General features: G+C 39.0%; 2 protein-coding genes across 4 annotated transcripts in view; one reads left to right on the top strand and one right to left on the bottom strand.

Annotated features, from left to right (window-relative positions):
* Positions 1-11,630, bottom strand: part of LOC133641745 (growth arrest-specific protein 2) — a 62,418-nt gene extending 50,788 nt beyond the window's left edge. The window contains exons 1-2 of one of the 2 annotated variants that reach the window (XM_062035708.1): positions 11,492-11,630; positions 629-790 (exon numbers count right to left, since the gene is read on the bottom strand). In XM_062035708.1, coding sequence (XP_061891692.1) covers positions 629-773 — 145 coding nt within the window. In that variant the 5' untranslated portion in view covers positions 774-790; positions 11,492-11,630. Of the gene's footprint in view, positions 1-628; positions 791-9,022; positions 9,422-11,491 lie in introns of those variants that run through there. The other variant, XM_062035707.1, reaches the window with a different exon arrangement.
* On the top strand, positions 11,175-12,753 carry fancf (FA complementation group F). Of its 2 annotated transcripts, none has more exons than XM_062035705.1 (2): positions 11,175-11,318; positions 11,554-12,753. In XM_062035705.1, exon 2 carries the CDS (start codon positions 11,572-11,574, stop codon positions 12,619-12,621), a length of 1,050 nt encoding a protein of 349 aa, XP_061891689.1. In that variant the 5' UTR covers positions 11,175-11,318; positions 11,554-11,571; the 3' UTR covers positions 12,622-12,753. The 2 variants fall into 2 exon arrangements, with proteins under 2 accessions (XP_061891689.1, XP_061891690.1); XM_062035706.1 differs by having other exon boundaries at positions 11,231-11,318; positions 11,557-12,753.
* The last annotated feature ends 6,671 nt before the right edge of the window (positions 12,754-19,424 follow it).

A 19,424-nucleotide genomic window follows, 5' to 3' on the forward strand; every position in this document is an offset into this window, starting at 1 on the left:
CAACCGGACCTCACAGAGCTATGATAAAAACATTAGCGCTCCACCTACGCCAGCCAGCCCTCATCTGCTCCTCAACAGCTGTGCTCATCTGCGTTCCAGCGATCAACGGCGCGACGAAGGACTTCATCCGTGGGTTTGGCGGCTAGCATCGGCTAGGCGTCTGCTATCAGGGTAAGTAGTCCTTGTTGTGTTGCTACAGCCAGCCGCTAATACACCGATCCCACCTACAACGTTCTTCTTTGCAGCCTCCATTGTTCATTAAACAAATTGCAAAAAATTCACCAACACAGATGTCCACAATACTGTGGAATTTTGTCGAAGAAAACAGAGGTTTGTGTATTGTGTCCAAACACTTCCGTGGACCTCGCGACGTCACGCGCATACGTCATCCTCCAAAGGCGTTTTGAACCGGAAGTTCCCCGGGAAATTTAAAATGTCACTTTATAAGTTAACCCGGCCGTATTGGCATGTGTTGCAATGTTAAGATTTCATCATTGATATATAAACTATCAGACTGTGTGGTCGGTAGTAGTGGCTTTCAGTAGGCCTTTAAAATGCTTATTTTAGAGATTTTGATGAAAACCAATAATCGGTAAAAATAAAATGGTCAAAAATGTGAAGCACTCACCGAGCATACTAGTGAGCCACAGGCCAAGGTCTTCCTTCATGGGCAACAGGCTGGCTTCGTGTCGACTGGCCAGCCACTGGTGGTACTGCTGCATGTCTGTCAGGCCGGGGCTGCTTGGATGTTTGGGACTAAGGGAGCTGCACATGGTTCCCTATGGAAAACCTGAGGAAGAAAACACAATGGAAGTGCATGCTCCCAAAACAATAATTGCAATTTCCTGATTACTGTACAGTATGTATGAAGAGCAACGATAACACCCAAATTTTCCCCCAGGGATTAATAAAGTATTTCTGATTCTGATTCAGTTGGACTTATGTTGCACAAACAACACGGAAGAACAAATGGCTCCTTCCAGTCAGTCCACCATGTGTACTTTAAGTCAATTCAACAAACTGAACAAGGCAGCAGACCTTGCTAATGCCTGGCAAAGGAATGCACTTCCAATCAATATTCAAAGAACTATTTAACTTCTCCTCAGCGACTGTAATGTAATTTAATTGACTGGTGGAGGCGACTCTCACGGCTTTTCAATAATATCCAGCCTTGCCAAGTGTTGAGTTTAACGTAAAAATCTTTCGCCCCTATTTACGCTGGGGCTTCAAGCTAGGAATTCCACCACTAAAACTCCTGGCCTGCATTTGAAGGCAACATGGTTGTGCAGACATTGCAAAGCAAATTCGCTGTTTGTTTGTTTAAACTTTACCTGGTGTTAGGATTACTACACATTTGTACATGCTGGCATACTAATCACAGAATGTTGTGTATGAATACATTGCTATTATACAGTATATTAGCACAGTGCTGTTTTCCTTCATGTGTATGTCTGTCTGAATTTGGATGACTCGGTCTCTGCCAACTCTCCTGGTCCTTTTTGCCAAGGAAACGTGTAAGTGAAGATGCCCTGTGAGATTTTTTTAGCACCAGTTTTGCAGGGTGGCCATGCTAAGACTTTGTGCCAGCAGGAAAACATATCTAGTAATTATGACCCCTGAGTTAGGCTGTCAAATGACCAAACCTTTTTGGTATCTTTAAGCAATATTAAATTTTACCACATTAGTAAATGTTGTAGTTAGTTTGATTTCACTCAAAAAACCAACATCACATTGTGGTCTTCTTTCAAATAATTGTTCTTTCCTGCAGAATGGATGTCAGTGTTCACTCTTTGCTCACACATACAGGTATTAACCTAGTAGACAAATAGTATGCAAAGTTCATGAGGAAGCACATCATCCACCTAAGCTTGTTGGAAGAATGCTGTGGCTGAAAATTACCTCAAAATACAGAGGCTTTTTAGTGACAAAATGTAAGGAATCTGACCTTTAAAGAAGTCTAACATTTCATGGTCATTCAGTATTTGGATGACACCGAATCACACTGCAGAGCAACAGTGGTCGACGAAGGTCATGTCGCCTTCCTGGAGACAAGCACAACCTGACCTGCCTTCACATCCTAGAGCAGCACACAGGCGTTACATTCCCACCAGCACTGACTGGCAGACAGAATGAAGGCATTGGGACAAGTTTTCATGTCTCACAGCCTCGCTCATACAAGAACATTCTTAGCACTTCTGTTTTATTTAACAACGGGGCAAGGGTCCTCTTATAAGTAAGCTTGTTTATATTGCAAAGTAAGGCTGCAAAAATGCATCCAATAATTCCATTAGAAAAAAGCTTTGATTTGTATTGTGTTGATTTAATGATTTGTTTAATGAGTTTAATTGATAAAAAATGATCAAATCCAGACAGCATGTACTGTAGGTTGCGACCTGTGCATGTGTGGCAGGAACAGCGAAGTGCCAAGAAAGATAGCTCAAAGAAGAGAGAGAAAGAGAGCAGTGGGCCCAAAGAAGGCAAAATTAGCGGCCAAAGGTTTTGCAATCATTTAAAACTGAAAAAGACAGACATCACGGTGAAATGTGTCTACGAAGGTTCTCATTCATCCAGGTCATTGTCATCTAAGGACATTCAATCGATCGCAACTAGACTGTTTGGTTTGTCTTAGAAAACGTTTCGTCGCTCATCCGAGTTGGCTTCTTCTTCAGTCTACTACCAGTCCAAAATAGTTGGTTAAGTGGGGCATTCCGATTATTTTGGACTGGTAGTAGTCGATCCACAGCGATGGTTCTGCCACACAATACCTCAATACTGACAAGGAAAAATTACACTTCAACAACCGTCGTTGGCTTTGACAGTTACGATTGCTCGATTGCATCAAAACTGTTGTTTTTCTCACTACGACAGGGCGAAACTATCCTTACCCTGGCACACCCTGCTGGTTTTTGGAGTACACATATTTGGGGTTTTGGCACCAGCCGCTGACCAATCTAAGTCTATGAGTACGAACTGAAGAAGCCTACTGGGATGAGCGGCGAAATGTCTTCTAAAACAAACCAAACAGTCCAGTTGTAATTGATTGAATGCCCTGAGATCATGGTGAAATGTTAGCAGTGTCAAACCAAGCTGGCATTTCACGATATCGCTACATACCTGTACATAATGCAGAACATTACTAGAAAGCATTCTGCATATTTAAGAGCAGCAGAAATAAGGTAAAAGTATATTTTGGCAGCCAATGCCATCTTATATGTTTGACTTGCACAACAAATGTTTTATTCAAACACGTGTCAGGACATATTAGCATCTACAGTTTCTATGTTAAATGTGACAAGTTGTTTGTCCAAAAATCAAACACCACTCCTCTCGAATGCGCATGTGTTAAATTGTTGAATACATTGTCACTCAATTTATCATACTTTATCAGAGTCTTTTTGTTTAGTTTGGTCCGTTATCTATTATGTATTACCTAGTTTAGGCTACACCATTTTTTAAACTTGTTTTTTAAATATAAGTAATATATAGTGATAACGTGTGTAAAAGTTCAATTTTAATGTTATGTGAATTTACAAGAAGAAAGAAGAAAGATCATAGGAAAATCTGATTTTATTTAAACTATTTTCCATAAAAAGAAGCATTAAGGCTCTAAAATTTGTTTTATTCGATTAGTCGAACAAATTCATTGATATATTACTCAATTACTAAAATAATCGATAGCTGCAGCCCTATTGCAAAGTGGTGATTATATTGCTAAATGTGTACACTCCCATAATTAGTGCTGTCAAATGAATAATCACAAAACAATAATAATATATAGTGGGTTGTTATACGGTCAGTGATGAGGTTTATGCGTACGCCAGTGCAAAGATGAGTGAAAAGTCTCAGACTGGTGGTAAAGTTTACTCCAAAATACACCCTGGCGGGACTTTTGCTGACACCAAGTCATTTGCATATATTGCAGCAGTGAATTCTTCTATCGAAGGACAACAAAATGAAAACACCACTGAAAAGCAATTCACATTTTGAGGCAGCCACTAGCAAGAACACAACTATAATACAACAAGCACTGGAAGACAAACGAAACTGGCGGAGTATACTCGTGACAATGTGGTCAACAACAGCTTTTGTAGCATCTGTGATTAATCGTGATTCATTCAAATTCACAAGTGTGATTAATCAGATTTTTAAATAATGTATCATTTGACAGCACAATTCATAATCCTTTTGAGTAATTTCCTTATTTTGTGCCTTTTTTTGAATTTGGCCAACTCTCCCTGTCCCTTTGCAGCTCTGTGAGGTAGAGGGTTCTGCCAAACAAACAGCATAGTGGGCCTAACCATTTCTGTAAACACTTGCATTTCAAAATGTGGTCAATTTCCAGAGAAATAAGGAATTTTCATTTGATCAATGTCCTACTGCAGGGGTGTCAAACTCATTTTAGCTCTGGAGGAAAATTTGTGCACACCTGGGCCGGACTATTAAAATCATGGCGTTAAAACAAAACAAATTAAGACAACTTCAGATTGTTTTTTTTTGTCTTACTTTGGCCAAAAAGAGAACAAACACATTCTGAAAATATGATAAAAATATAGAAAAATTACTTGTGGCTGTAAAGTTTAGATCCATGAAGGAAAGAAGAAAGTGAATGAATGTTTATAATTCAATACATATGCATTAAAATGTGTTTTCTTTTGTATTATTTTTTTAAATGAATCAATTAAGTAACATTTATGACATCCTTTTTCCAAAACACAATATAACAGGATAATGCATACATGTATCATTTGTTTTTCAAAACGGTTACAAAAAAAATGTGACCCCAAAAATGTACTGTGGGACCCCATTTTTATGACTTGATGGGGTTCCTGGGACCCCATTTTGAAAATTCCTAGCGCCAACACTGATGGGGTATTGGTGCGTGCAAAACAGCAGCAGGCGGCTGCGGCCTGCGGGCCGGTTCTAATACTAATAAAATATCATCCCAGGGGGCCGTAGAAAATCCATTTGCGGGCTGGATTCGGCCCACGGGCCTTGACTTTAACACACAGGTCCTACTGTGTCTTGCTGTTGCTATGAAGAAAGTAGAATAAGAAAACTGGTGGTTAAAAAAAACACTCCAGATATGTAGCCTATACCGGGAGTTCATAACCCACTATGTAAAATGCCACTGACCTTTCTGAGCAATATCACATCTTTTAATACTGTACTTCATTCAATTTGTGTCCGTAGATTTAGTTCAAAAACTAAATTGTCCTTGAGAAATGTGACTGAACATTCCACTTGTGGTTAACCCACATATTCCTCCAGATCTATCTGTAAAAGAAACAACCAATTGTTGATCTGTCTTGGCACCTCACTGTTGCCTGACCTCCTCAAGTGCAGGTCAAAAAACATTCCCAACCTTGCCGCTCCTCTGGAGTTTTAGTGTATGCATACATCCCCCTAAACCTGCCAGCTACAGATGTACTTCTCAACAGTCAGATTCCAGACACAGATGTTGATTCAGAGTTAGGAACAGAAGAACCTGCACAATAATAGTCAAGTATATAGAAAGAATACAAAACCAGTGAAGTTGACATGTTGTGTAAATGGTAAATAAAAAGAAAATACAATGATTTGCAAATCCCTTTCAACTTATATCCAATTGAATAGACTGCAAAGACAAGATACTTAACGTTCGAACAGGAAAACTTTGTTATTTTTTGCAAATATTAGCTCATTTGGAATTTGATGCCTGCAACATGTTTCAAAAAAGATGGCACAAGTGGCAAAAAAGACTGAGAAAGATGAGGAATGCTCATCAAACACATATTTGCAACATGGGTGAACAGGCTAATTGGGAACAGTTGGGTGCCATGATTGGGTATAAAAGCAGCTTCCATGAAATGCTCAGTCATTCACAAACAAGGACGGGGCGAGGTTCGCCACTTTGTGAAAAAATGCCTGAGCAAATTGTTTAAGAACAACATTTCTCAATGAACTAGTGCAAGGAATTTATGGATTTCACCATCTACGGTCTGTAATATCATCAAAAGGTTCAAAGAATCTGGAAAAATCACTGCATGTAAGCAGCAAGCCTGAAAACCAACATTGAATGCCTGTGACCTTCAATCCCTCAGGTGGTGATGTATCAAAAAGCGACATCAGTGTGTAAAGGATATCACCACATGGGCTCAGGAACACTTCAGAAAACCACTGTCGGTAACTACAGTTTGTCGCAACATCTGTAAGTGCAAGTTAAAACTACTATGAAAAGCGAAAGCCATTTATCAACAACACCCAGAAACACAGCCGGCTTCACTGGGCCTGAGCTAATCTAAAATGGACTGATCCAAAGTGTTAAAGTGTTCTGTGGTCTGACGAGTCCACATTTCAAATTGTTTTTGGAAACTGTGGACGTCGTGTCCTCCGGAAAAAAGAGAAGAACCATCCACATTGTTCTAGGCACAAAGTTCAAAAGCCAGCATCTGTGATGGTATGGGGGTGTATTAGTGCCCAAGGCATGGGTAACTTACACATCTGTGAAGGCACAATTAATTCTGAAGGGTACATACAGGTTTTGGAGCAACATATGTTGCCATCCAAGCAACGTTATCATGGACGCCCCTGCTTATTTCAGCAAGACAATGCCAAGCCACGTGTTACAACAGCATGGCTTCATAGTAAAAGAGTGCGGGTACTAGACTGGCCTGCCTGTAGTCCAGACCTGTCTCCCATTGAAAATGTGTGGCGCATTATGAAGCCTAAAATACGACAACGGAGACCCCCGGACTGTTGAACAACTTAAGCTGTAAATCAAGCAAGAATGGGAAAGAATTCCGCCTGAAAAGCTTCAAAAATTGGTCTCCTCGGTTCCCAAACGTTTACTGAGTGTTGTTAAAAGGAAAGGCTATGTAACACAGTGGTAAAAATGCCCCTGTGCCAACTTTTTTGCAATGTGTTGCTGCCATTAAATTCTAAGTTAATGAATATTTGCAAAAAAAATTATGTTTCTCAGTTCGAACATTAAATATCTGGTTTTTGCAGTCTATTCAATTGCATATAGGTTGAAAAGGATTCAAATTATTATATTCTGTTTTTATTTATGAATTACACAACGTACCAACTTTACTGGTTTTGGGTTTTGTATAAAAGTAAACATTCCTCAGATTGAAAGGCCACGTGACTGCCGTGAAGGCACCATAACATACCACGGCTGACTGCAGATTGCTGCGGGAAAGACGGGAATGGGAACTTCAGCAGCTGAATCACATCAATTTAGAAACCAAGTCAGGGGTTGCCTTGTTGTCCTAACCAGCTCCGCATGTCACACAACTTGCGCAACAGATCCGAACTGAAGATTTGTCCATTCAAACAGAAGTACAAGTTGACTATGTTCACAGGTAAACATGCTGCGCATCAGATTGTATCACTTCAAGATTTGTACTGAAACTGAAGAGAAATGTCCACCCTGAAGGCTGTCATAAAAGCACATCTGTGATCTTGTGCAGCTTACCCTGGCCTTTAATAACCCATATGCCACATTAATGTTGTCCCGATACCAAAATGTATTTCGATACTTTTCTACATGAAGGGGACCACAAAAAATTGCATTATTGGCTTTATTTTAACAAAAAATCTTACGGTAGATTAAACATATGTTTCTTATTGCAATTTTGTCCTTAAATAAAATAGTGAACATACAAGACAACTTGTCTTTTAGTAGTAAGTAAGCAAACAAAGGCTCCTAATGTAGCTGCTGACATATGCAGTAACATATTGTGTCATTTTCCATTCTATTATTCTGTCAAAATTATTAAGGACAAGTGGTAGAAAATGAATTATTATTATACTTGTTCATTTACTGTTAATATCTGCTTACTTTCTGTTTCAACATGTTTTATATACACTTCTGTTCAAATTTAATAATCACTTATTGTTCGTTGTTTGGATACTTTACATTAGTTTTGGATGATACAACAAATGTGGGTATCAATCCGATACCAAGTCGTTACAGGATCATACATTGGTCATATTCAACGTCCTCATGTGTCCAGGGACATATTTCCTGAGTTTATAAATATAATAAACATTTTAAGAAAATGAAAGATTTTGTGATGCTAAAAAATATCAATGTAATCATAGTAGTATCGACTACGCTATTGTACTTGGTATCAATAATAATAATAATAATAACTGGGATTTATATAGCGCTTTTTCTAAGTACCCAAAGTCACTTTACATTTTAAAAACCCATCATTCATTCACACCTGGTGGTGGTAAGCTACTTTCGTAGCCACAGCTGCCCTGGGGTAGACTGACGGAAGCGTGGCTGCCAATTTGCGCCTACGGCCCCTCCGACCACCACCTATCATTCATTCACCGGTGTGAGCGGCACCGGGGGCAAGGGTGAAGTGTCCTGCCCAAGGACACAACGGCATGGTAAGAGGCGGGGAGCGAACCTGCAACCCTCAGGTTTCTGACACAGGCGCTCTACCCACTACGCCATGCCGCCAGTGGATGTTAGGTGTAGATCCACCCATAATGACACCGGTGAGCTATGAAGCATGTTTAGCTATTCCTCGTCCTGCAGGGATGATACTGACCGGTACTTTTTAGAGGTGGTATAGTACCGAATATGACTCATTAGTATGGCGGTACTATACTAATACCGGTATATCGTACAACCCTATGCCATCAACAAATAACACGTCTTGTGACAGAAAACCACACACATTCTTTGTTGCCATGCCTGAAGGTGTTTAAATACATGATTTTAGTTATTTTCTGCTATAGCTTATCATTAGATTATTGTTGTTGTAACGTTACATCTGAAAGCGGTCGATTCGTTTAACAGTGGCAGTAAAAAAAAAATGTTTTAAATGCTAACCACAACTGGTGACTTGTGACACAAATCACACCCCATAATTGAAAACATCTCCTGAGTCACAAGTCACCATTTGTATCAATTTACCCACCAACTGTCATCAAGTGACAATTGTTAGGCTTCTGCTCAGTTTACAGCAACTTCCAGTGAAACTGGACACAAAAGTCAAACCATTTTAAGGCAAATGTTGCTCACCCTCAGGGAACAGCTGCTGGGTGCACACCTTCTTCTCACTCCTTCCTCTGAGTTGTTCCACTTGTCATGCTTTTTCACTGCCTTGCATCCACCTACAGGGTGAACTGCACAACTCCCAGCTCCACACCACACGTCCTCATGATTTGGCTCCACACGCACTCCCAGCTGATGGGGAGGGAAGTTTGATCTCCCCACCTCCCTTCAACAATATATTGTTGACTCATTATGACATATTTGGACTACATCCAATAGAATAGCTCGATACATTCGCCAAAGCCCTTGTTACGTCCACCCTTCTGACAGACTGCGTAAAACGTTATGTTGTAAGGTAGTTGTAAATAAGTTACAAACCCAATGTCCACCATGAAGTGGAAATAACGTGAAATACAAGTAATATCCGAATCTGGAACACTAACATTCTAAAACGCAACCCCATAGTTAAAGGGCCACTTTTATTTTGAAGGGACGATGCGGAAAGCAGTTATTTTCTGTTCAGGACCATTTCCGGGTTCCAAGATGAGGGGGACTGTAAGGAAATGTCAAGTTTTTTTTGTTTTTTGAACAACAAACATACAATTATAATGCACACAAAAGTCAAGGCACTTTCAACACAACCAACAATCTCCACATCAGGTTGAGCAAATCACAACATCTGCAAAACATGTCAAGGAAAGAAAACAAAAGCAAATACAGATAGAGTATTACATAATAATAATAAAAAATATGAAAAAAAATAAATCACTTTAAATGTTTTTAACAAAGATGTCCATTTAAAGGCTTTTGTACTCTTCTTAATCATCCTCCAAGATTTGATAACATCAAGTAATAATGAACAGAATTAGGATTGGGCATAGCTATTTAAATGATAAATAGTTGTTAATTGGAAAAAACCCTACAGCAGAGGTGTCCAAAGTGCGGCCCGCAGCTAATTGTTTACTGGCCCGCCACACATTCTGGAAATGCTATTGCAAAAATTAAAAATAAACATTACAAAAAGTGGAATGGGGTGAAATCTAACTAGAAAAAGTTGCAATGTTGACACAAAGCTGCCATGCAGGCTGTTTTTTTTTCTTTTGTCTATCTTTCTTTTTCTTTTTTTTGCCATTGCTTAAAAAAAAAATCAATGCTATAATGAATTATTGACCTATTCAAGGCTCCAATTATTTCAAATATTTCACTTTAAAATGTTTTATGTGGAAAATATTGCATATATTGTGTGGTTGCCATACAAAAACATCAATGTTTTCTCTGACAAAAGAGCATAAAACAAACAAAATAATAGTTCAAACGTAAAAATGACATATGTATCTGAAGTTGATCTTGTAACTTAAGTGTTGAAAGGAAGAAAAAAAACTAATACAAATGTATCACTTTGAGTGTGGCACCTTTTGTATCCTAAATATATTTAATGGGATTTTATTTATCTTTTCACTGTGATTACTCAAAAATAACAATTAATTAATATCAATGGTGTCTTGCATTATTGATGTTTTTAAGGCTCTAATTACTTCACATCAAACATTGCTTTCTGAATGTTTTGGGCAGTGGGGGAAATACTGCATATTTCAGTTTTATTATAAAAAAACAAAGTTGTCTTGACAGAGAAGGCATAAAACCTTTTTGGTTTTTTAAATTTTATATCAACCTAAAGTTGATATACTGTAGAGATTTACTGTAAGCGTTAAATAAAAAAAATTAAAAAATAATTTGACTTGTTTTTAACATTTTAATGACTTAGACCCTTTATGGTGCCCGGGAGCCCTAAAGGTTAAAAAAAAAAAAATCCATATATTTTGTCATGATTTGAAAATAAAACTATCAAAATGGCCCCCGCAGGCTTTAATTTTTCCGTGTGCGGCCCTCAGTGGAAACTTTTTGGACACCCCAGTATGGCGTCACATTAGTGACGTGATGTAATGTGACGCCATACCCCTGCCCTACAGGAATGTGTGAACAATGTATTAGAAACAGTAAACCACGTTTTTTATATATATGTAGTAAATATAATATAGAAAGACTGACTATGACTGAAAAACTGAGGGAGAGCATGATAAATCTTACAGACACTGAAAATGGAAGGGAAATGCTATGGGAATTACAACAATACTGGACTCAAGGAGAGATTGTAATTCAATTATAAAATGAAACTGAAGATGGCAGTAATGCAACACAGATGGATGCCAGCTGCCGTAAAGCTAAAAAGAAGAAGAAGAAGGGACGCGACGATAGTGGGCCATGACTGCGCACGCGCAGCTTTCCGAGCGGCACAAACAAAGGCGAACGTGGCAAATGGAACGTAAGTTTATGGTTGTTGCTCTCCTAATTCTAACGTATGAAGCATTTTTTTCCTCATGTACATTGTATTCGTCACACATTGGAAGCCTTTTAAAGCGTGTGCTTGCTTCCGTTAACAACGGTTAGCCAAGGGCTAGCCAGCCGGCTAAAGCCACCTAGCTAGGCAGCATGTACCTTCCACGGTGTTCGGGCGGTCGTCACAAGAGAACATTCTGCGTGTGGTTTGTCTTCTTCAGCAGGACTCATAGCGCCGCATGGAGGCGGTGCTGAAGAACTTATCGAGCACGGTCGAGTTGCTGGCGGTGGCGGCGAGGAGCGGTGACGTCATTCACTGGGACGCGCACACTCTCTCCCGCGCTTTTCACTGGGCCTGCTACTGCGAACACCTTTTTTCCAGGTATCACCACAACCCCAAAATAAGGGAGGTCATGGAGGTGCAATTACAGCACACTAATAGCGGTTTGCGAGCTGTCTATGGCGAATACGCTGATCTGTCCTTTCTGGACCTGTCCCAATGCCAGCACTTGTTACTAAAAGGGCTCTTAAACAACCCTAAACTTCCTCTCGCCATCATGAAGATACTTTTTGACACTAAAGCACCAGAACACGGTAAACCAGGAGACTATCCAGATGTCACCGGCCTTGGCAGCCACATCATTCAGTGCAAGTCTGCTGGCCAAATCTTAAATCTGCTCTCAGACCAGTCAGCTGTAGGAGCCGATGAAAAAGTGCAGGCGTCCATGTTGATGGAGAACCTGCACGCACTGCTTGGTTGCGGCGTCCATACTTGCTGGGCGCAGCGTTTTCTCGACTCGCTCCTCCAGGGATGCAAAGAAGCAGAACATTTATGTCTGGTCCTCTCTGCCGCTTTGCTGACAGGAGGAAACACACATGCACAGACTACCTCAGTGGATTTTCTCCTGGACTGGATCCAGCAAAAACACAGCTTGCTGCGACACATTTGCTTTAAGCTGCCCCCTTCGCTCGTTAAAGACCTGGCTAAAAGACACGTCAAGTTCAGAGACACTTACTGCGCCGTTCTTAAAGAGCAGGCTGGTGGTATGGAGTACTGCATCAATGCTGGAGAATGGGTGCAAAGCAGTGCAAATCCTAAAGTATCTTTTCAGGAATTGACTGAACACTTTGTGACGTTGCTTAAAGCATGTCCATCCTGGAGGAGCACTGTGGAAAAAGAGCTGAATGAATTGAAAATATCTGATGGAGACTTTGATGTCAGAGGACTGAGTGTTTGGGGAGACCTGTTAGAAGAAATACACAAAGTTCAGTCAGATGCAGATGGATAATATTATCATTTTCTACACATTGAGTCAATATTTTAATGCCTTTCTGTAGCAGAAAGTGACAAAATCTTAATAAATAACACCAATGTACTCAATTAGTTCAAATGAAGGTGAAATAAACCTGATTTTAAAATGTGTACAGGTCTCTGTCTGAAAATAAAATGAGGTATTTCTTCACTTAAGACACAGGTGTCAAACTCAAGGCCCGGGGGCCAGATCTGGCACACCACAATTTTATTTGGCCCTCGAAAGCCTGGAAATAATATGCGTCATTAAAGTACTTTATATTTTCTTACTAAATGTATTAGTTTCTTCTATTTTGACAGAAAACATACATGTACTCAATGCAATCTCATATTTTTTACAGCGACTTTATGAAATTTACTGTGGTTTTACAGCATTTTACTGTACATGAAAAAACAGTACCACTGTTTTTTTGACCATAAAATGCTGGCAACTGAGCTGCCAGTTTTCTTACTGTAAAAAAACAGTGGTACTGTTTTGCTACTCACAATTGTACACAGTAAAATCTACAGTTGTCGTTTTTACGGTAAAATCCGGCAGCTAAATTGCCAGAATTTTACTGTAAGAATGCAGTTTCATATTTACAGAAAAATAAAAAACACTGTAGAATTCTATCAACTGAGCTGCCAGTTTTGTATCATGAAAAACATTGGTACTGTCTTTTCCATTTACAGTAACATGCTGAAAAAAACACTACATTTTATGGTAAAATTTTTGCGACTGACCTGTCAGTTATTTTTACTGTAAAATCTACAAAAAATGTTTACATTGTTGTACATTAAAAAAAAAAAAATCAAATGCATAGGCAATTGTCTAACAACATCATTCACTGGCTCTCAATTAAATCGAGTTTGACACCCCTGACATAAGACATTGGGGTAAACCTGCACAACCACATGAGACCTAATACTAGAACTAGATGCAAATTCTGCCTTTACAAAGACAACAATGTTAGTTTTGATGGCCACAGCATTTTGTTTACCAATATTTTGTATTAATGTGGTTTGCAGTGGAGTAAAACAGCTGGGATAGGCTCCAGCACCCCCCGCGGCCCCAACAGGGACAAGCGGTAGAAAATGGATTCATGGATAAAATTACTGCAAAATACTGAGACTGTTTCCAGCCTGCCCCTTTCATGCGACTGATTAAGGTAACCAATATATTAGACATGTGGTTCTAATCACCACTAAAAATGACACAACAGCTGCAATTATTAGTTTCCTGTAAAATAATAATTAGGATAAATGATAAATGGGTTATACTTGTATAGCGCTTTTCTACCTTCAAGGTACTCAAAGCGCTTTGACAGTATTTCCACATTCACCCATTCACACACTGATGGAGGGAGCTGCCATGCAAGGCGCTAACCAGCAGCCATCAGAGGCAAAGGGTGAAGTGTCTTGCCCAAGGACACAACGGATGTGACTAGGAAGGTAGAAGGTGGGAATTGAACCCCAGTAACCAGCAACACTCCGATTGCTGGCACAGCCACTCTACCAACTTCGCCACGGGCAAAAAAAGTTGCCTTCCAGTTTGACAAATGTAAGATTGATTCTGTTTGTCTATTGATGAGGTTGTGATGAACAACCGCACAGCATGCCCTTATTGTTAGACAATTCATTGGGTATTCTACAACATTTTGTTAATTAAGAAATGTTTTTAATCATTTGGACAGTACAGTTGCCACATCACATACTTTTTAGGGCTGCAATAATTTGATTATAAGAAAAGCTTCAATGTAGAGTATATTCTGTTGCTTTGATTAATTGTTTGAGTGTAATTATTTAAGAAAAAAATGGGAACAATGGAGTGCCTGGAACTATACCCAAACATAGTTTCCACGACTGCTACAATAGAGCGCACATGGGCGGTTGTGTGGGTGCTGTGATCTTTATGACAGCAAACAGTTTATATTTTTGTTATTTTACATGTGTAGTCATGCAAACATGTTAAAAGGGAAATTTCAATGTTTATGATGTCCATTTATTACCGTATTTTCCGGACCATAGGGCGCACCAGATTATAAGGCGCACTGCCGATGAATGGTCTATTTTCGATCTTTTTTCATATAAAAGGTGCACTGGATTATAGGGCGCATTAAAAGAGTCATATTGTTTTTTTTCTAAATTGGAAACACTTCCTTGTGGTCTACATCAGTGGTGCCCAACCTTTTTGTAGCTGCGGACCGGTTAACGCTTGAAAATGTGTCCCACGGACCGGGGGTATGGTATTTTTATTTATTTTTTATTTTATTTTATTTTTTCTTGGCATAAAAAAATACAATCATGTGTGCTTACAGACTGTATCCCTGCAGACTGTATTGATTTATATTGATATATTAATGTAGGAACCAGAAATATTAAAAACAGAAAGAATTATGACGAACATCTTGAACACTTTTTTTTTTAAATTAGACAAAGATTATTTATGTATTTAGTATTTTTTTGCTTACCATGGTATATTATTTATTTGTTCTGTTACAGAGAACAAGGAAAGTGGATACAATTGCTATGGTATGAAAAGGGGTAGGATTAAATAAGCTCTGCTTCTTCCTACTCCTTTTTGGACGTGCTGTAATGAAACAACTGGAGTTGTGTGATGCATTACATTGTATCGTATGCATGTTCAAAATAAACTGAAACTGAACTGAACAACCCTTTTGTGCGAATGAGTGTAAATGGGGAAGGGGGGTTTTTTGGGTTGGTGCACTAATTGTAAGTGTATCTTGTGTTTTTTATGTTGATTTAATAAACTTTTTTTTTTTTTTTCTTGTGCGGCCCGGTACCAATCGATCCACGGAGCGGTACTGGGCCACGGCCCGGTGGTTGGGTACCACTGGTCTATATAACATGTAATGGTGGTTCTTTGGTCAAAATGTTGCATAGATGATGTTTTACAGATCATCTTCAAGACGCTTTCTGACAGTCTCTTCCGGATGCGCCGTTTTGTGGGCGGTCTTGTTTACGTGGCTCACCTTCGACAGCGTCTTCTCCCCGTCATCTTTGTTGTAGCGGTGAAGCGTGCAAGGACGGGAGTGGAAGAAGTGTCAAAAGATGGAGCTAACTGTTTTAATGACATTCAGACTTTACTTCAATCAATAACGGAGCAGCATCTCATCTGGAAACAACCCGCAAAAAAACATCCGACCGGAACTCTAATAACTTAAGTTCCTTGGGTGAAAAATGTAAACTCACTACACCAGTATGTTTTAGCGCTTCCATGGCGAGTTTACTGACAGATATAATTAAGAACTTTACACTACTTTATATTAGAAATGGCAACAGCGGAGGATGAATGTCCCATAACAAGAAGACAGAGAAAAAGAAGAAGCTTATCAACTACGGTTGTCGGTACAGACCACAAAGGCGGATGCACGCAATTTTTCAGGATTTATGAAGATCCCAAATAAAGATCAGCAGGTACCAGAAGTTAAGGAAAGTTGCCTTTGCATAATATTACGAAACAAAACGCCAGATAATGTGTTACCTTATACACACACCATAATAATACTTTCACGTTTTATGTGCCGACAATCCACCAAGCGGTGGGGCTTCATAGCTTACCAAAGTCGTACTAAAATATTTTGATATATTTTTGAGCGCCATGTGTAATGTTCTATATTTTCAATGGAACATATAAAATGTTGGTGTTATTTACTTGAGTCATATTGCAGTCTATACATACTGTATATCTTATGTGTGACTGCCATCTACAGGTGGCACTTATCATTACACCATGTACCAAATAAGATTGCTTCGAGGTTGGTGAGCAAAACCAGAATTATTCCGTACATTAGGCGCACCGGAATATAAAGTGCACTGTGGAGTTTTGAGGGGGGGGGAAAGGATTTTAAGTGCGCTTTATAGTCTGGAAAATACGGTGTATGTAAAAAAATAATGGAGGGTATAGCTAGCATAAACATGTATTTAAAATATTTTCCCTAAAATACGCATTGAGTCTATAATTTTTTTAATCTGATTACTCATTACTACTACTCAAACAATGTAATTGATAGCTGCAGCCCTAATCCACAATACTATTAAATAAATGATAAATGGGTTATACTTGTATAGCGCTTTTCTACCTTCAAGGTACTCAAAGCGCTTTGACACTATTTCCACATTCACCCATTCACACACTGATGGAGGGAGCAGCCATGCAAGGCGCTAACCAGCAGCCATCAGGAGCAAGGGTGAAGTGTCTTGCCCAAGGACACAACGGACGTGACTAGGATGGTAGAAGGTGGGGATTGAACCCCAGTAACCAGCAACACTCCGATTGCTGGCACAGCCACTCTACCAACTTCGCCACGCCGTCCCGCCGTGTATTACTGTAGTGTGCAATTAATACACTTACATGTCAATTACAACTAGGGCTGCAACTAATGATTAATTTGATAATCGATTAATCTGTCGATTATTACTTTGATTAATAATCGGATAAAAGAGACAAACTACATTTCTATCCTATCCAGTATTTTATTGGAAAAAAACATACTGGCACCGTACTTATTTTGATTATTGTTTCTCAGCTGTTTGTAAATGTTGCAGTTTATAAATAAAGGTCTATTAAAAAAAAATTAAAAAAAATCTGCGCATAGCATAGATCCAACGAATCGATGACTAAATTAATCGGCAACTATTTTAATAATCTATTTAATCGATTAGTTGTTGCAGCCCTAATTACAACTGAGCATGAGTGTCTTTCTTAAGGGCAGAATACATACTGTACATCCACATTTGTACAGCATCTTTTTAGATTGTGGTTGTGTACCTAATGTTGTGAGCGGTGACAAAGCTATACCTGCTGTAATCTTGTGATTTATTGAATTGCACAATGCCTGTGTAGGAGAGCATAGATTGTAGCATCACATGACCTCATTCTTCTTCCACACAAACTGCTGCTCCAAACAAGTCACAGCTCTTGATTTATAACATCCTGAAATAAAAGGTGTCATACAAACCTGTGAAAACAAGGCTGTGTAAGGAATTACAATTTACATTTGTTCACCACGTGTGCATTTTGATTGGCTGGTCAGTCAGCTGACCCGAATACCAAATCCCACATGGTATTCACTCTGTGGCTGGGGATCAATTAACCACATCCTGTGTGTTCAATCAAAGGCCGCACAATAACTGGTGTTTGGCAAACAGCGTATTAGGGCCGCGCCGCCATGCGCATGCAAACACCAACATGTCCACGGCTGGTTTAACATGCCATGAAAGCAATTCACGCGGTGACAGACAAGGGTCACTGAACAACGACCTGTGTGTACACAGCCAATTTATTTCCAACATATGTGTGTGACAAGGAGGGACGCAGCCATGATTGAAGGGATCTCAACTGCTCCTCTGTTGTTTCGAATTCATCTTAACTGGATTTGTAGTTTTATCAAAACCGAGAACAAATATAATGCAGTGTTTCTAAGCACTGCATCAACTTTTAGCCTTTGGGACTAAACAAAGATTTTTATTGTGAGCACTTTCTTTTTCACAGTCTCACACATGCAGTATGATGACGTCTGCCCTCAAGTTAAAAGCTCATCTGAAGATCTTTAGAGCCTTCCTTTTTATATGAATTCCAAACATGTTAACTAAAGTTACTTAACATGACTAAAACAGAACAATTGTCAAAAAGTAACCATGTGACCATTTTTCTAATCCATCACTATGAAACTTAATAGCTTCCATCTAACTTATTTAGATTATTTTTCAGTAATTGTTGACTTCAATTATATTTTATATATATCAGTCTATAGTTACACTGGAGATAAAAGTAACCCGTAATAACTATTGCATTCTAATATTAATAGTACTGTGCTGTAAATCAGTGGTCCCCAACCTTTTTGTACTTGCGGACCGGTCAACACTTGAAAATTTGTCCCACGGACCGGGGGGGGGGGGGTATTATGTTTTTTTTTTTGTCATAAAGAAATACAATCATGTGTGCTTACGGACTGTATCCCTGCAGACTGTATTGATTTATAGTGATATATAATGTATATATTGTGTTTTTTATGTTGATTTAATTTTAAAAAATATATATATATTTTTTTACATTTCTTGTGCGGCCACGGACCGGTACCGGGCCGTGGCCCGGTTGTTGGGGACCACTGCTGTAAATGATTTTAAACGCCCCCTAACGGTAGATGTCAGTACTTGCATCCAATTAAAAAAAGGTTAATGGAGGTTGCTTCTCTTTCTTCCCCTCCATTTTTCTGCATTCTTTCGTATCTCAAGTTATCATTACGTATATGTATTGTTGCATTTGAACAACTGTATTGTTGATAGGTAAAGTATTGGTATTATTCATTATCAATAGCACTATTTCTATTGGTATTTGTATTGCTCCATTTGTAGTGTAATAATGCTCATTGTCATTTCTATATTATTTTTGCTAACTGCTTATTTGCTATTACTTTTACCATCATATTTGTACATGTCGTATTTGCTGATGTTGCTCTATTGTTGTTGTTGTTGTATTTGCTGTTGTTGTTTTTGTCTCTCTGTCTAATCCCCCTCTTGTCCCCACAATCCCCCCCTCTGTCTTCCTTTTTTTTTCTTTCTATCCCCTCTTGCTCCGGCCCGGCTGCACCAAATGATAATATAAATACATTTAATAAAGTCAAATACAAATAAGGCAACGAGAAGTATCCTACACTTCTCTTTTGTAAAGTCAATCTGAACAGCCGATACGGGCATCTACATCTGCTATATGATTTGCCTGAGAAGCTGGACAGGACCAAAAAAAAAAATCTCCAAATTGTATAATTTACTTTTATA

The sequence above is a fragment of the Entelurus aequoreus genome, linkage group LG24, assembly GCF_033978785.1.
Source record: "Entelurus aequoreus isolate RoL-2023_Sb linkage group LG24, RoL_Eaeq_v1.1, whole genome shotgun sequence".
NCBI classification, from domain to species: domain Eukaryota; kingdom Metazoa; phylum Chordata; class Actinopteri; order Syngnathiformes; family Syngnathidae; genus Entelurus; species Entelurus aequoreus.

Bases quoted from the DNA above. Each gene is read 5' to 3' on its own strand.
- fancf (XM_062035705.1), top strand. From the start codon at position 11,572: ATGGAGGCGGTGCTGAAGAACTTATCGAGCACGGTCGAGTTGCTGGCG.